General features: G+C 35.9%; 1 protein-coding gene across 2 annotated transcripts; it reads left to right on the forward strand.

Annotated features, from left to right (window-relative positions):
- The first annotated feature begins 538 nt into the window (after positions 1-538).
- On the forward strand, positions 539-15,419 carry LOC112176542 (probable manganese-transporting ATPase PDR2). 2 transcript variants are annotated; one of them, XM_024314517.2, is made up of 22 exons: positions 539-707; positions 826-1,129; positions 1,283-1,375; positions 2,026-2,228; positions 3,750-3,822; positions 3,922-4,094; positions 4,167-4,338; positions 5,140-5,244; positions 5,362-5,472; positions 5,585-5,671; positions 5,773-5,955; positions 6,600-6,650; positions 6,741-6,866; positions 9,469-9,548; positions 10,051-10,159; positions 10,344-10,472; positions 11,076-11,141; positions 11,311-11,382; positions 12,015-12,166; positions 12,380-12,491; positions 12,576-12,692; positions 13,989-15,083. In XM_024314517.2, the coding sequence occupies exons 2-22, from the start codon at positions 881-883 to the stop codon at positions 15,081-15,083; spliced, it is 3,558 nt and encodes a 1,185-aa protein (XP_024170285.1). In that variant the 5' UTR covers positions 539-707; positions 826-880. The 2 variants fall into 2 exon arrangements, with proteins under 2 accessions (XP_024170285.1, XP_024170286.1); XM_024314518.2 differs by lacking the exon at positions 539-707 and having other exon boundaries at positions 881-1,129; positions 13,989-15,419.
- The last annotated feature ends 737 nt before the right edge of the window (positions 15,420-16,156 follow it).

Raw genomic sequence — 16,156 nt, forward strand, 5'->3', positions numbered from 1 at the left:
TGTTCGAGGGTGAAACTTTAAAATGTGGATATATAATCAGGGTATGTGGGGTAGCTTGTTTAATTTTAGAACATGTTCATTTGAGGTACGCTGTAAACAACTCTTTATAACGACTATCAGTCGTGTGTCGTTTGTGTACTGCTTACGAAAATTCATTAATGAGATGATTTTTTTGATTTAAAAAAAGAAACTTAACTTTAGACCTTGAGAGCATTTGCAAATTATATTTTTCTTCAATATATGTTGTTTGGTTTGGTCAATACCAGTTTGAGCTAACTTGTCAATAAAATTGACCGGTTCCAAATCGGTTTGGTTACGAAATTCGATTTTTTGACTTAAAATTTGCATTCGGGTTCTGTTAGTTTGAAACAATTCTTTGCAGACTCCTAACACCCGATTATATCAAAAAAAAAAAATGTTGACTATGTTTTATTTATCTACTAAAACTTGTAATGTTTCGATAATGTAAATTTTCGTAGCTAATTTTCTTATTAGTAAAATTAAGCACTTTATTAGGGATAATAAAACACAGTATCATGAGTCGGGGGTTTGAGTCGAAACTGTAAGTTTTATGCTTTACAGTCACTTTCTCTCCCTACATCGAATCATACTGATCCTCCTCCACAATTTTCATATTAGGGTTTCTCAGAGAGACAGAGGCCCCAGCCTTTGCGATCGCCGCCGTTGAGCTCGAACGGAGGACTCAGGTATGCATCAACGATTCACCACCATACAGCACAGATCAGGGATTTGAATTCGGCATTTGAATTGCCTTTTTAGGTTTTCCAAATTACATTCTCACAATCTTGATTTTTGTGGTGTTAGTTTTGCTGAAGAGGGGCTTTGATTTGATTCGATCCGAATCGGATTGAATCTCGAGATGTCGAGGTTCAATGTGGGAGGGAAGGTGGTGGACAAGGTTGATTTGTTGAGGAAGAAGAAGTTGGCGTGGCGCTTCGATGTGTGGCCTTTCGGTATCCTCTATGCTCTGTGGCTCACCACAGTTGTGCCTAGTTTAGACTTTGGCGACGCCATTATTGTTCTCGGTGGTGTAGTGGCGCTTCACATTCTCGTTTGGCTTTTCACTGCTTGGTCCGTCGACTTCAATTGCTTTGTACACTATTCCAAGGTATGCAAAGTGCTTGATATAATCCATATACACGTATTTGCGTTTTGGGAATGCAAAGACATGAGTTACAGCTACTTTTTTTTTTTTTTTTTTTGTCTGTGGTGAGAATGCGTTTTTTTTATTGTAGTAATTGGTGTTTGTTTTGGTCTTCAGGTGAACGATATACACCAGGCTGATGCATGCAAAATAACCCCAGCTAAATTTTCCGGTTCTAAAGAAGTTGTACCACTCCATTTCCGTAAGCTTGTATGTTTGTAAATAGTTGTTTTTTGTTTGTTTTGTTTTCTCTGATAGGAAGCATGAGTTTTACAGTTGAGAAATAGAGGTGTTAATTGAAAATGACTCAGAAGTCCAAACTACTATAAACAGAATGCAAAGAACAGACATTCAATGTTAGCCGGTAGAACAACGTGAAGTAAAATTTCTTTTATTTCATAGTACGAGGTTCAGTGCATATGGATTATGCACCAATTTCCTAGGGATCAGTTTAAGAGTCTTCACTCCTGTTCTTGCTGACATGTACATGTTATTATCAGCTGCCAGGAAATTCAGCTCTTCATGGTGATCCATAGTTATCTTCAATATATAAAATGCCGACAACTCTATTTTAATCAGAGTACAACCATTTGTTCTTATATATTTCTCGTAAATATCATCAAAGGGATTTGTTTCTAGAGGGGCTTACACTTGCTATACTGTAATTCTTTCTACAGTTCATTACATCTGCAAAAGTCCATACCCGTAGAAAAATTAAATTCTGGTTGAGTTACTACCTCTAGGAATCCATCCTACTTGACTTTCCGTTCTTAAAACAGCAAATCCCCCTATTCACTTTTTGTTTTTGTTTTGCAACCTACCCCTTTGTTTGTTTGTTGAAATGTGCTTAATTTTTTCAGCTTGGAGGTTCTTCATCCTCAGTGAATATGGAGGAGATCTACTTTGACTTCAGAAAGCAACGGTACATTTTTTCAAATGAGAAGGAGAACTTTTGCAAGCTTCCATACCCTACCAAGGAAACCATGAGTTACTATTTAAAAAGTACTGGCCATGGCTCTGAAGCTAAAGTTGTTGCTGCTACAGAAAAATGGGGACGGAATCTGTGAGTTACTGTTCTTGTTTCCTTTTCCTTCATAAAATTCCATTTGTTGAACTCTTGACCTTTGCCTTTGCATTTACAGATAGTTTCATTTCTTTCTCCTGAGTTTAGATATAGTTGTTTGTATGGTATTTTGTTGGATTGAAAGGCTGTCGTCTCTTGTTATCTGTGTAGATGCTTTCTTTATCTGTTGTTAATGAGTTTAGCTAATCATTGGACAGCTTGTCCCTACCTTGTAGTTTTCTCCTTTGTGTTAATAAAAGTTTGTCTGTTAGTTAATGCCATATAGTACTTCATATATTTTCCCTTGGAATGAGGAGCGCCTCTTATGTGATTTTCTTATGTCAAACTTTTACGTTATCAAATTGACTGATTCATTAACAGCTTTTACCGTTTCTGAACTCTGAAGAAAAGGTCTGTGTTCATATTTACAAACTTAAGAGAATGTCTTTTGTCCCAGTAAAATGAACTGAAGTATTAATGAAGTACTTATTATATTGGTGGTTCAATCACTTCTGAAATGTGGTTGACGAATTTGATTTGAAAATTGAATGACAAGACTTACCCGGGTTGAAGATTGAATGACAAGACTTACTAGGTCGAAGATTGAATGACAAGACTTACTAGGTTAAAGATTGAATGACAACTTTCAAGTTTTATTAGGGGGCAGGAGTGGAGGAACTATGGATATTTTGTGTTATTGGTCTCCACTATAGGCTTCAGTTGCTGCTATTTTTGGAGATTTTCCATCTCTTTATGTTGAATCTATTAGCTGTTATGAACTGATACTGGCTAGTGGTTTCTGTTTGCTAGTCTCTCTGTTTTTTTTTTGGTATCAGCTCTAGTCTGTCGAATCCTTATCCATTGCACTTGTTTTAAACTTTTGTCTTTTCTCCAAAAGCCAAAAAATGATTAGGCTTACCCGGTTAATGGTTGTTTCTGCCTTTGAACATGCAGAAACAGTGGTAACAGCAACTTTTATAACCTTGAATGTGATGATTTGAATTTTGGTTCCTCAATACTTCAAATTCGCACCGTAAATACCTTGAATGTAACAGCAAATTCTATAACCTTTAATGTGTTGAAATAACTTAAAAATTACATGGTAGTTCGTTGCATTTTGTTTGTGGTAGTTTAGCTCTTCATGGATATGGCATATGTTATCACTGTAAATGCCCCCTCTGGATTTGTGGAGCCTGGTTTTATTATTTGATCTATTTCTTGAACTCTTATTATATATATGCTGCATGCCCTGTTGCTTTACTGGGACAACTATTAATTTTGCTTGATTCAGAGCTACCTATTATATTCCTGTTTGTATGGTTGGCTAATTGCAATTTGTGCATGGTACTCATAATTTGGTTCTATTCATTCATTCTTTCAAGTTGTAAGCTTTGGCTGTAAAAGCCTTTAGTTAATATCTGTGCTGAATAACTTCAACTGGCAACAAATTGCTTAAGCCTGATGGAGTTTGGTTGATAATAGTTTATATCTCTTTAATGTTGCTGTTTCTTGGTTGTGCAGATTTGAATATCCACAACCTACATTCCAGAAATTAATGAAAGAAAATTGTATGCAGCCCTTCTTTGTATTTCAGGTTTTAGCTCTCTCTCTCTCTCTCTCTTCTTGCATTCATCAAATATTTTTTTGGATGCACATTCACTCATTTATTCTCTTTTATGCATTTTAAATGTAGGTGTTCTGCGTGGGTCTTTGGTGTCTGGATGAATATTGGTATTATAGTTTGTTTACACTTTTCATGCTGTTCATGTTTGAGTCAACAATGGCAAAAAGTCAATTAAAGACTCTGACTGAGCTAAGACGTGTCAGAGTGGATAGCCAGACCTTAATGGTGCATCGATGTGGGAAGTAAGTTATCTACTTGCAATTTTTAATGTTTGTTTTACATCATTTATACCTTATAGATTTGGTAATTTTCAGGTGGATAAAGCTAGCTGGAACTGATCTTTTGCCTGGGGATGTTGTTTCAATTGGACGATCTTCTGGTCCAACTGGAGAAGATAGGACTGTACCAGCCGACATGCTTATATTAGCAGGAAGTGCTATTGTCAATGAAGCCATTCTCACTGGCGAGTCTACTCCGCAGTGGAAGGTGATAGCCTACTTTCAGACTTACTAGATAGTTAGAACATCTGTCATTGCAGGATTTTGTTTTCTTAATGTATAATATAATGTATATTATGTATTTATATCATATGGATGCTCTTTTCGTTTATTTTCTCTCTTATTTGACATTGTTGCATCCTCGTCTTCACTTCTTTTTCCTTTTCCTAGAGGCTTAGTTTTCGGATCCTAACTGGATGACTCCTTTTCGTTGCTAAATTTTATATTGTCCTTTATGCCACCTATTATCTGGTGGTTATTGAGTTCTATTATGGATGGTCTGTTTTTTCCCGCTTTGCACAAGGGATTTAAATTACTGTTCCCATGGGAAACTTCTGAAATTCGAATGGCATGGTGGTTTACTGGTTAGAGTGACTTTATTTGATTTAATATTCATGACTATCTTCGTAGAGAATAAACAATATTTTATTCTGAACTGTTCTTTGCGAAGATTGAATTTGAATATCTAGCCTTTCTTCCTCTTATCAAAGTATATGTGGAAAAGAAATACATATTGTTGTAAGTTTGTGAAGCTTTTAATAGGATTCTTATTTCCTCAACTTGCATTCTGCTTATCCTTTTTTTTTTCCCAATTTATTTGAAGTTCAGTAATCTAATTGTAGTTTTCTAGTGATGGAATATCTACTTGAGTTTTGCCTATAGATTCCTTTGAACTATGGTATTATTACCACCTTTGAACTATGGTATTATTACCCTTCGTATAGACTGTATATGTTGAAGGATGGGAGAATGACTTGATTCTCATATGTTTATATGATTATATTTTCAGGTATCAATCATGAGCAGAGGAGCTGAGGAGAAGTTATCAGCTAAGCGGGACAAAAGCCATGTTTTATTTGGTGGGACTAAGATATTGCAGCATACTCCAGATAAGGTTCTTTTGTTTTCTTGTTTGTTTCTTAGATTACAGTCGCAACTTGTTAGTAATTGTTAAATCAACGAACTTCTGATAATCTCATGGTAACACTTTTAATTATCTCAATGGAATCAGGGTTTTCCTTTAAAAACCCCTGATGCGGGCTGTGTGGCAGTTGTTCTGAGGACTGGGTTTGAAACAAGTCAGGGAAAACTTATGCGCACAATTTTGTTTTCCACAGAGAGGGTAATCATCTATTCTTTAGCAATTATTTCTGAACTCTATTTACTTCATCTTCTCTTTTTATAATATATATTTTATAATATATATTTTATAATATATATACATTTTATTCTAGGTGACAGCTAACAGCTGGGAAAGTGGGCTGTTCATTTTATTCTTGGTCGTATTTGCAGTGATAGCTGCTGGTTATGTTCTAAAAAAGGTAAACTATGGTTCTTTACACGTGCTTAGGGGATTGTGCCATTATTGTTTTTCTGCTTGTCTAGTGGCCATTCTGTGACACTTGCGACTTCTTTCTTGTAGGGGCTTGAGGATCCCACTAGAAGCAAATACAAGCTTTTTCTTAGTTGTTCACTTATTATTACCTCTGTGATTCCTCCTGAGCTGCCAATGGAATTATCTATAGCTGTCAATACATCTCTAATTGCTCTGGCACGACGTGGAATATTTTGTACAGAACCTTTTCGTATACCCTTTGCTGGAAAGGTATGTTGGAATGACTCCAAATGCATTCTCTCTCTCTCTCTCTCTCTCTCTCTCTATATATATATATATATATATATAATACACGCGCGTATACACAAAGTCCTCTTGTTAAGAGAAGTAAAGAAGAATTTTGTTTGGCCCTACCCTGTACTGTGGTCATACAATGCTAATCCCTAGAAAACTTATTTATAATTGGAAATCATTTGGATATTTCATTGTCATGATCATTTTGTTATTTATTAGAAGCGTTATTTATTGGCTATATTTAACTAGTTAGATGATTATTTGGAAGGATAATACTTGGGACATAAGAATGTTGGATTATGCTGCTTTAGTCTAATTCCTATGCTAGATTTGGTTGCTTGGGTATGCAGTATGCTGAAATGTGGATTTCCTTCTTTTCAAGCAGATAATAGTATTCTTGGGAGTAATAGATTCTGATTACTGTTAGTATCTTTAGACCTAGTAATGATCTAGTAGTCATTACCTCACCATATGTGATTCACGTACTCACTATATATTTCACTGCCTCAATTCACTTCTCCGTCAGTAAAATTTTTATTGCTGATACTCAAGCAACGACACAGTACTATTGCGCTGTGGCAGTATACTTATAGACATTTGTTTATGTACCTTCCATGCAGGTCGATATATGTTGTTTTGACAAAACAGGGACACTTACATCAGATGACATGGTATGCCATATTATTACGTATAGCATGCTCATTAGGTTGATGTGATTTTATGTAAGATCTATTAGTAATGTCTTCCTTGCTCTTCCCCAGGAATTCTGCGGAGTTGTTGGGTTGGCTGGTAGTACGGATTTGGAGACGGATATGACTAAAGTAGATGGGCACACATTAGAAATTTTGGCCTCTTGTCATGCCTTGGTGTTTGTGGACAATAAGCTGGTATGCTTCTGTTGTCATTTAAACGTGCTGTCTTTGCTATCTCTGTGTTTTGCTGAGTTCTTATTTATTTTGCTCGATGCAAATCATGCAATATGGTTACTTCCAAAACTGATTCTTTTCGTTGAATACAATGTTCTATTTGTCAATGCTTTGTAGATACTAAGAGTTAAATGCAAAAATTTCTTAGAAACTACTCATCTCATGTCCTTTTGCAATTCCATTTGACGTAAAAGTTTGCAACCAATAAAGAAGGAGCTTCATCAAGTAATTTTGAAGAACCATTTGAATGTGGTACTTATTTTTTATTAACCACTTTGTAGCATCACACTTTCAGGAAGCAGATTTTATGGGCTTGATTGATTCTGGGTGGGCTATAAGCTCTTTTAAATTAACAAAGAAAATTAGATATAAATATAAGAAATCACAAAAAATATAAAATGTGTCATGGGTAGTGTTAGAAGCACTTGAAATTTGTTTGAGAAAGACTGGCCAAGTTCTTCCTGGTTTAAAAGTGGCTTTGCCACTTTTGAAAAGCTTCAAAAGCTTTTAAGCTTTTCAGAAGCAGTCTCAAACAGGCCCATACATTAAAGAAGGCTAATGGGTTGCTGGAGCTTTTGAGGGTCTTGGACACAGAATGGCCAACTCTCTGTTTTTAGTTCTCATTTTTGTTTTCTATTTTTTAAAATGTTGGTGGATGACTTGATTTTATCTTATCGGCAATTCTCGAGTATGTTAATGAATGGTTCTGTTCATATGTATCTATATGTATATATGTAGTACACTAAGAAGCACTGATACGGATACGGGTATCCGGATACGGTATGGTGTGATACGAGGAAACGAGAAATCTTAAATGTTTTAGGATACGGGTACGAGGAGGATACGTCGATTAAATATTTTTTAATTATATATATATAATTATATATACATATATATATATATATGTATACATATATATATATATAATTATAAAAGAACCGTCGGTTTGCTGCCTCCCATCCATAGCCCCATTGTTTTCATCTATCAGTGCTTCTCCTCTAGGACCAATTCTTTACTCATATATACGCCCACTGTTTTCATCCATAACCCCACTGTTTTCATCTATCAGAGCTTCTCCTCTATCACTCATGTTCCTGGACAACACATTTCTTTACTCAACCAATTCAATTTTCGATTATATTGAAAATTGAATGACCAATACATTTTCCCCAACCCAGAAATCATATACCCAATCAAAAATACCGTACCCAACCTCTAAAGATTGAGTTCAGAAGAGAAGGAGAAGGAGAAGGATAATAGTCAGAATACCTCGGTGTTTGGGCGAAGTAGAAGAGAAGAAGAAAAACATATCGACGAAGCCTGGAGAATCACGATGGGTTTGGATTCTCCTTTATTTTTTCATTTTTTTCTTTTATTCTTTTGGGTTAGAAAGTCTATTATGCCCCCGCGTACCCAATTTATTTACAAAAACACATATCCAAAACAGATACCAGTGTATTCAGTGCGTATCTAGACCTAGGTATGTTAGATACGCGTATCCAGCCGTATCCCGTATCGGTACGGGATTCGCGACCATTTTCGCGTATCCATGCATCCTAGGTAGTACATAACTTTTTGCCAAGAGCCTCCACAAATGTACGATTACTGATTGGCTGTGTGTGGTATTTGCTGCACTTCAGGCTACTTTGTCAAAGTATTTTAGGGATTAATCTTTCATGGTATGGTTTAATCTAGGGTCTTTAATTTAGTTTGTATTTTTGTTTGATGATTCTTGATTTTTTTTGATGGATCTGGTCCATCCTTGTAATTTGTCATTTTTAATACAAGTTTCTCTCTCCCATAAATGGAAGCATTACTTTCTTGTGAGCTGTGTTATCCAATTTTGATGTCTACTTTGTTGGATATGAAAGCATTAGTATATATTGTATATGAATGCACTGGTTATAGTATCTAGCCTCTCGCTTCTTGATATAATCTCTCATATAAAAAGTCTTCTGAACATAGTTGTCTATGAATGTTATTGTCTCTTTAAGCTGTTTTTCCACCTCTAGTATGAAGTTTCTCCAATACCGTGTTTCGCTGTTTTACTTAACAAGCAATTCAGATGTGTATTTCGGTAAAGCTGTCTAACTGTACATTATATATAGCTACATTGACTGAATGGTGAAACTAATAATTCTTTGGTGGAAAGAAGAGGGAATATAAAGATCTTAGATGGAGCCAGGGATAAAGAGGTGGATTATTTAATGATTCTTGGGTATTAGTATTGATGGAGTCCCGGGATGTTCTTTTTAAGAATTTTTGTGTGATTGAATTATTTAATTCTTCTTTGAATTTTCTTAATCATTTCTGATAATGCTTAAGTCTTGTTTGCAACTGTAGGGTTTGATAGTCCATGGAACAAGTTTTCCTCTGCTTTGTAGTGTTTTTTTTCCTATCAATGATATTATATTCCTACGAACAAAAACAAAATTGTAGCTGTAGTCTGCTGTAAATCAAGCTTTGGGTTACAACTGATATTTCTTTTTCTGACTATTGTTTGGCAACATTTTTCTTCTTGAATTTCTTATTTTTGTGAGTAATCTTTCACAACTGCATGTAGGTTGGTGATCCTCTCGAAAAGGCTGCACTTAAGGGAATAGATTGGAGCTTTAAATCTGATGAGAAGGCCATGCCAAAAAAGTAAGCTGACCTCCCCTTGACGTTTAATATATCTAATCTATACATGAAGTTCTGAACTGATTCATGCATCCTTTGGCTTATGTACAACGTAACTGTTCGTTTGCCAACCAGTTATTCCCTATTGCCTACTATTATATTTTTTTTTAGATGTTAAAATATAGATTTTTCTGTTATTTTGTTTTTTAGAATAGGGGAATGTGTGAGGTTTGAAGTTTTGTTCTAGGGAGGAGAAGGGACTCGATTTGGGGCGGCTAATAAGCTTAATACAAAAAAATCAATTGTAATAAAATTGGAGTTTGTGCTTAGGATATATTAGAATTAGATACCCATTAGATGTGTAATATGAAATTGGCCATCAATCTAGTATCCATATGGAGAAAGTGGTTAAAATGTTACTTGTACTATTACAAGTGTTTGTACCACAAGAGGTCAATCTAGTATCCAATTGGTCATCAATCTGTGCTTTCTATGTTGGGCTTATTTAAGGTCTTATTGAATGCAGGGGCACTGGTCAAGCTGTGCAGATTGTTCAGAGACACCACTTTGCTTCCCACCTGAAACGAATGGCAGTTGTTGTTCGCATTGAAGAGAATTTTTTTGCTTTTGTGAAGGTTTGATTATACAGATATGAGCTAACATGTATACTTCGCACAACTACATTTTCACTTGAAGAAGCTTCAGATTAGTATTCTGGCAACGCTAAAAGATGTTTATTCAACAAGTAACAATTGTAGGTGCACTCCAGTTATTATTTTAGAAGTATCCTTCAGTCAAATAGTTTCTCTTATGTTTCAGGGTGCCCCTGAAACTATTCAGGGTAGACTCACTGAGGTGCCATCATATTATGTTGAAACTTACAAGAAATTTACCCGACAAGGATCTCGTGTTCTGGCTCTTGCCTACAAGTCCTTTGGCGACATGACAGTAAGATCTCTTTCTGATTCATCTTTCGTCAATGCATTTTGACGCTCATTAGTATTAAGTAATGGCTGTGCCTTTTTCTTTTTAATGTATAAAAGCAGTGTCCTTAAAGTTATGGGTAGAGGTTTAGTGTCTAGATCATAATGCTTTATTGCATGGAGGCACATGGTTTCTGAAATGCTTCCTTTGATGTGAAATAATATGTTTACAACTCTTATAAAAAATCAGAAATTTTATGTCCGTACTCCATTCAGCGTTATCTGTGTCATGATTGGTTCGGAAGTTCTCTTATTCGAAACGCAGATGCCATTATATGATATCTATAGGGAAAAGGAATAACTTTTAGATAACCTTTGCATTGAAATCAGGGGGTTGATTTTCACACTCCATTTTTCATGATTTTCAATCTTGCACTCTTTCATATAGTGAACAATTGAATTATAATTTTTTTTTTTAGCATCATTGAAGTAATGAAATATAATAGCACTTCAGTAACTCTAAAGTTTTTGAGCTCATCTGAATTTTGTTGTCACATTTTATAATCTTTGGTTATCTCGTGTGTAAAGTTTAGTTGAATTGTTTCTTTAATCCATTTATTGCATGAAGGTGAGTGAAGCCAGAAGCTTGGATAGGGATGTGGTGGAGAGTGGCCTCAAATTTGCCGGTTTTGCGGTAATCAAAATTTCCTTATCCGTAGCTTCATATCAATTTACTGTTCTGTGACATGGTTCCTAGCTTTTATTTTACTTTTGTAACTGCCGGGAATTCTCAGATGAGTGTCTGGAGTAGGCTTTTGTGACTTTCTGCTTTTTGTCACTAATTCTTGTCATTTGAGTTTCAGGTTTTTAACTGTCCTATTAGAGCAGATTCAGCCACTGTTTTATCTGAGCTTAAAGGGTCCTCGCATGATTTGGTATGTCTGATGCTGTTGTTCAAGCTAGTTTTCCCTGTATGATTGTATTACATATTATGGAACGCTTTGTATTTTGGATTTACCTACCATAGCTAGAGAAGTTAGAGAAAATATATGATACGTTTGAAATCATTCATGCAATTGCTGAATTCATTCCATTTATTTTATATTTTTTTTGCTCACACACAGTAGAGCATATAATCTGCAGTGTAATTGTTTTAGTTTCTGGCAAGTAAATGAAGAAATATTGCAGTGTAAGAGCCTTAGGTAGATTTTTACGTGGTGAGCAGAACTGATAATTTTGTAGACTATGATTAAATAGGAGTCACAGTGTATCCATTATGAACGTTGTGCTTTTGATAAATTGAGATGAGGCTTGTGATGGATATGTTTTAGTATGCTCTTGAGTTGTGTGTATCATTATGCCTAACCATTTGATTCGCTATTAAGGATACTCCAGCTACTACTTGGTGATGTGGTGTCCTGTTACTTTACATTTTGTTATTTTTTTCATGTTTCTATTTTTTATGCATTTTCCCAGGGCAATTTTCAATAATTTTGTTTCTCTTTCATCTCAGGTGGCTTTTAGGTGTTGGTCCATTTATACTTATATAAAGTTTTTCTGTTGTTAGGTGATGATTACTGGTGATCAAGCTTTGACGGCCTGCCATGTTGCTACTCAAGTTCATATTATATCAAAGCCAGCATTAATTCTAGGCCCAAAAAGGAACAGTGAAGAATATGAGTGGATATCACCCGACGAGACTGAGATGATTCCTTACAAGTATAGTTTTTATCGTCTTTGGATGACTATTTTCAAATTTGTCTGGATCTTAAGATCTTTATCTTGCCTTGGTCTGAACTTGGATGTTGCTTCTCTATTATTTTTGTTTGCGCTTCCTGTGAATTTCTTTTTTCTTCTGCTCTCTCTTTCAGATTTACTTTTGAGTTTTCTTCCCTTGTCTTTCTGATTAGAGATTATGAATTTGATTTTTAGTGAAAATGAAGTGGAAACTTTGTCAGAGACTCATGATCTTTGTATTGGAGGGGACTGCATTGAAATGTTGCAACGAACTTCTGCCGTCATACGAGTCATTCCATATGTTAAGGTGCTGATTTATAACTCGTAATTGTGAAACTAATTTTTGATAGTGGGTTAATCTAGACATTTCTCACTCGATTCGTTTTGTTAGGTTTATGCAAGAGTTGCTCCGGAGCAGAAAGAACTCATATTGACTACTTTCAAAACGGTGGGAAGGATAACATTAATGTGTGGAGATGGAACGAATGATGTTGGAGCTTTGAAACAGGTAAGTTGGCAAAGATGTATTTAGAAATATGTGCAAATAAGTAGTGACACTTGGCCTACAATTCAATACACTTTATAATAATCCTAGGGATCTTCACTTTACTCTTTTTTTGGGGGTGGGGGGGATGGGATGGGGAGCTGTCATCATGTTTGAAATTAGCGATCAATGAATTCAAGCCAAAGAAGAATAATTAAATTCTATGTGGTATACTTGCACTCAACCTCACACTAACAAACAGGTTTTGCAGTTTCAGACCGTGAAATTTCTCAAATATTAGTGTGTTTTTTTATTAACTTAGGGGACATATTCTCAGACCCTGAAATTCCTCAGATATTAGTTTTTGTTTTTTGTTTTTTAGTTTAAATTTTGTGGATGTGTTCTCAGATTATCTCATTTTGAATTTATTAATCGTATTTTTGTTCTTTTTGTTAGAAAGTCATGTTATAGTTAGTGTTGTGTGGACTCAAAATCTGTTAAAAGAATAAGCCCTTGGTGTTGGCCGAAGTGGTGAGGGGGGATTTGGTGTTTGATTGCCCTCCAATGTAACAAGATATATATATATATATATATATATATATATATATAGAGTGATGAGGGGGTCGTCTGAGAACTGTAGCACAGCTGTCGCCACCTTCTTGATGCCAAAGGAGGGACGTTCGCACTTTTTTGGGTTGCGGACGTCCTCTTCAGAACCTTCCCCTATATATATATATATATATATATATATATCTCTATATATCAGATCCTATCCAGAGCGGAGGTTCGCTTTGAAATTACGGAGTGAACTTTGAGTTTTGGTTCACTTTTAGGTCGCATATCCACATCTCGACCGTTCAATTTTTAGGTACTAGTGTATAGATTATCTCTGCAAATTTTCAGCCAAATTGATGATCGTTAAGATATCTAACTCGCTTAAACCAATCGACGAGCTGAATCTGTCCAACCTGAACCGTACTAGCTTTAAGCCAGTTATCAGTGCCTTAACGGTCATCAATTTGGCTGAAAATTTGCAAAGACGATCTATACACTAGTACCTAAAAACTGATTGGTCGAGATGTGGATATGCGACCTAAAAGTGATCAAAAACTCAAAGTTCACTCCGTAATTTCAAAGCGGAACTCTGCTCTAGATAAAATATATATATATATATATATATATATATATATATATATATATATATATATATATATATATATATAAACTGTGATAGGATAGTATGAAGCTGTGTCATATTTCTTTATAAAAAGTTAAAAGAGTAAGTAGCTTCTAGCTTGTAATGTGTTTTTTTTCCTTCAGGCCCATGTGGGAGTTGCTTTACTGAATGCGGTGCCTCCAGCTAAGAGTGCAAAGTCTGCCAATGAAACATCTAAAGATGAGAGTAAGAAGTCTATCCGCCCAAAGAAGTCCAAGTCTGCATCGGATGCTGCAGATAAATCTGCCAGTGTAAATGGAGAAGTCTCAGCTGGTAATCCGCGTAATCAGCGTCTGACAGCTGCTGAGTTGCAACGACAAAAGATTACTTCATTACAAAAGAAACTAATGGATGAGCTGAATGAGGAGGGGGATGGTCATGCGGCTCCAATTGTAAAGCTTGGAGATGCCTCCATGGCATCACCGTTCACGGCAAAGCATGCATCTGTTGCTCCCACCACTGACATAATTCGTCAAGGTCGCAGTACTCTGGTGACTACCCTACAAATGTTCAAAATTCTAGGCCTTAACTGCCTGGCAACAGCATATGTGTTGAGTGTTATGTATTTGGATGGTGTCAAGCTAGGTGATATGCAGGCTACAATCAGTGGTGTATTTACAGCTGCCTTTTTCCTCTTCATCTCGCACGCACGTCCTCTGCAAACCCTTTCATCTGAACGGCCTCATCCTAATATCTTTTGCGCCTATGTCTTTCTTTCTCTGCTAGGACAGTTTGCAATCCACTTGCTCTTCTTGATTAGTTCTGTCAACGAGGCTGAGAAACACATGCCTGATGAGTGCATTGAACCAGACTCCGAGTTTCATCCCAACCTTGTAAATACAGTATCATACATGGTGAGCATGATGCTCCAGGTGGCTACATTTGCTGTGAACTACATGGGGCATCCCTTCAATCAGAGCATTTCAGAGAACAAACCATTCTTATATGCCCTTGTATCTGCCGTTGGTTTTTTCACGGTTATCACATCTGATGTTTTTAGGAATTTGAATGACTCCCTTAAGCTGGTCCCCTTGCCTTTGGGATTGAGGGATAAGCTATTGACATGGGCTCTTCTCATGTACTTGAGCTGTTACTCGTGGGAGAGATTTTTAAGGTGGGCTTTCCCAGGTAAGGTCCCATCCTGGAAGAAGCGACAACGTCTCGCTGCAAAAAGTCTGGAAAAGAAGAAGAATGTTTAAGTGAATATAAGCTTTTATGTCAAGCGAATATTAACTGCATCTGGCGTTTTGGTACATGGCCATGCAGAGTGTATATGGCAGAATGGATTCAATTATGCCCACAGGTCTTACTACAAAGGTTTCATCCTTTGTTAGGAATTAAGGATTGATTACTTCTGAGAATTAGTTCTTTATAGATATACTGATTCGTAACATGGTGTTTTACATGGTTCGACCTTTAATTGCACTGCATTTTAAGTTACATTGCCCTAGAGATCTCATGTACCACAAATTCCAATATTCCATACAACTGTTTTGCTCATTAGTTATCAGTATAAATTTTTAGTTGCACTTGTACTTTTTATTTTTATTTTTTAAATATTTTTATAATTTTTTTTTTTCTGATATAAATGAAACTTGAAGCACTACACGGACCAGATGCTGCTATGAAGTCAGTGAGATTGAATTTTAAAGTTCTCCTCGTTGGTTCTAATTACTAATCGGAGTTCTAAATAGTTACTCAATACTAAATTACGAATTACTGCAGAAATCAAAGATCCCCATTGCCCCACCAAGCTTTCTATTGACGCTGAGGCTCGGAAGTCTTTAGGGGTTTATAGACTCTTAGAGATTTTCTATTTTGACTATTTAGTTATCTTAAAGAGTATGTTTAACTTTTTATCTATTTTAGCACTGTATCAGACTCCTAAATGGCTCTCTATTGTAACTTTGGAAAATGATCATTTACTCAATTTTAGCTTAAAAATTGCCCACTTACTCAAACACTCTAGAGATTATTTTCTTAATACCCAATTAAGTATTTTTTATTTATTTTTGGGACAATTTTGCCCTCTCCTTCTTTGTCACTTTGTGAGAGAAGTCATTGGAGACCTTGCCGGACTCCTGTGACCAGTGGCCGGCCGGGGACTCCGGAGACCGGTCACCGGAATCCCGAATCCGGCTACCGAACTAGTGACTGGATTTCGGCGTCTGAATTTATTGCCTCCTAATAATACCTAGTAACCATATTATTGCCTCTCAATAATCATATTATTCCACCCAATAATCATATTATTACCCTCCAATAATCATAT

This window comes from Rosa chinensis, chromosome 7 (assembly GCF_002994745.2).
Source record: "Rosa chinensis cultivar Old Blush chromosome 7, RchiOBHm-V2, whole genome shotgun sequence".
Classification (NCBI taxonomy): domain Eukaryota; kingdom Viridiplantae; phylum Streptophyta; class Magnoliopsida; order Rosales; family Rosaceae; genus Rosa; species Rosa chinensis.

Bases quoted from the DNA above. Each gene is read 5' to 3' on its own strand.
- LOC112176542 (XM_024314517.2), top strand. From the start codon at position 881: ATGTCGAGGTTCAATGTGGGAGGGAAGGTGGTGGACAAGGTTGATTTG. The intron at 2,229-3,749 runs GTGAGTTACTGT...TTGGTTGTGCAG, and splicing joins GAAAAATGGGGACGGAATCT to ATTTGAATATCCACAACCTA. The intron at 4,095-4,166 runs GTAAGTTATCTA...GGTAATTTTCAG, and splicing joins ATGGTGCATCGATGTGGGAA to GTGGATAAAGCTAGCTGGAA.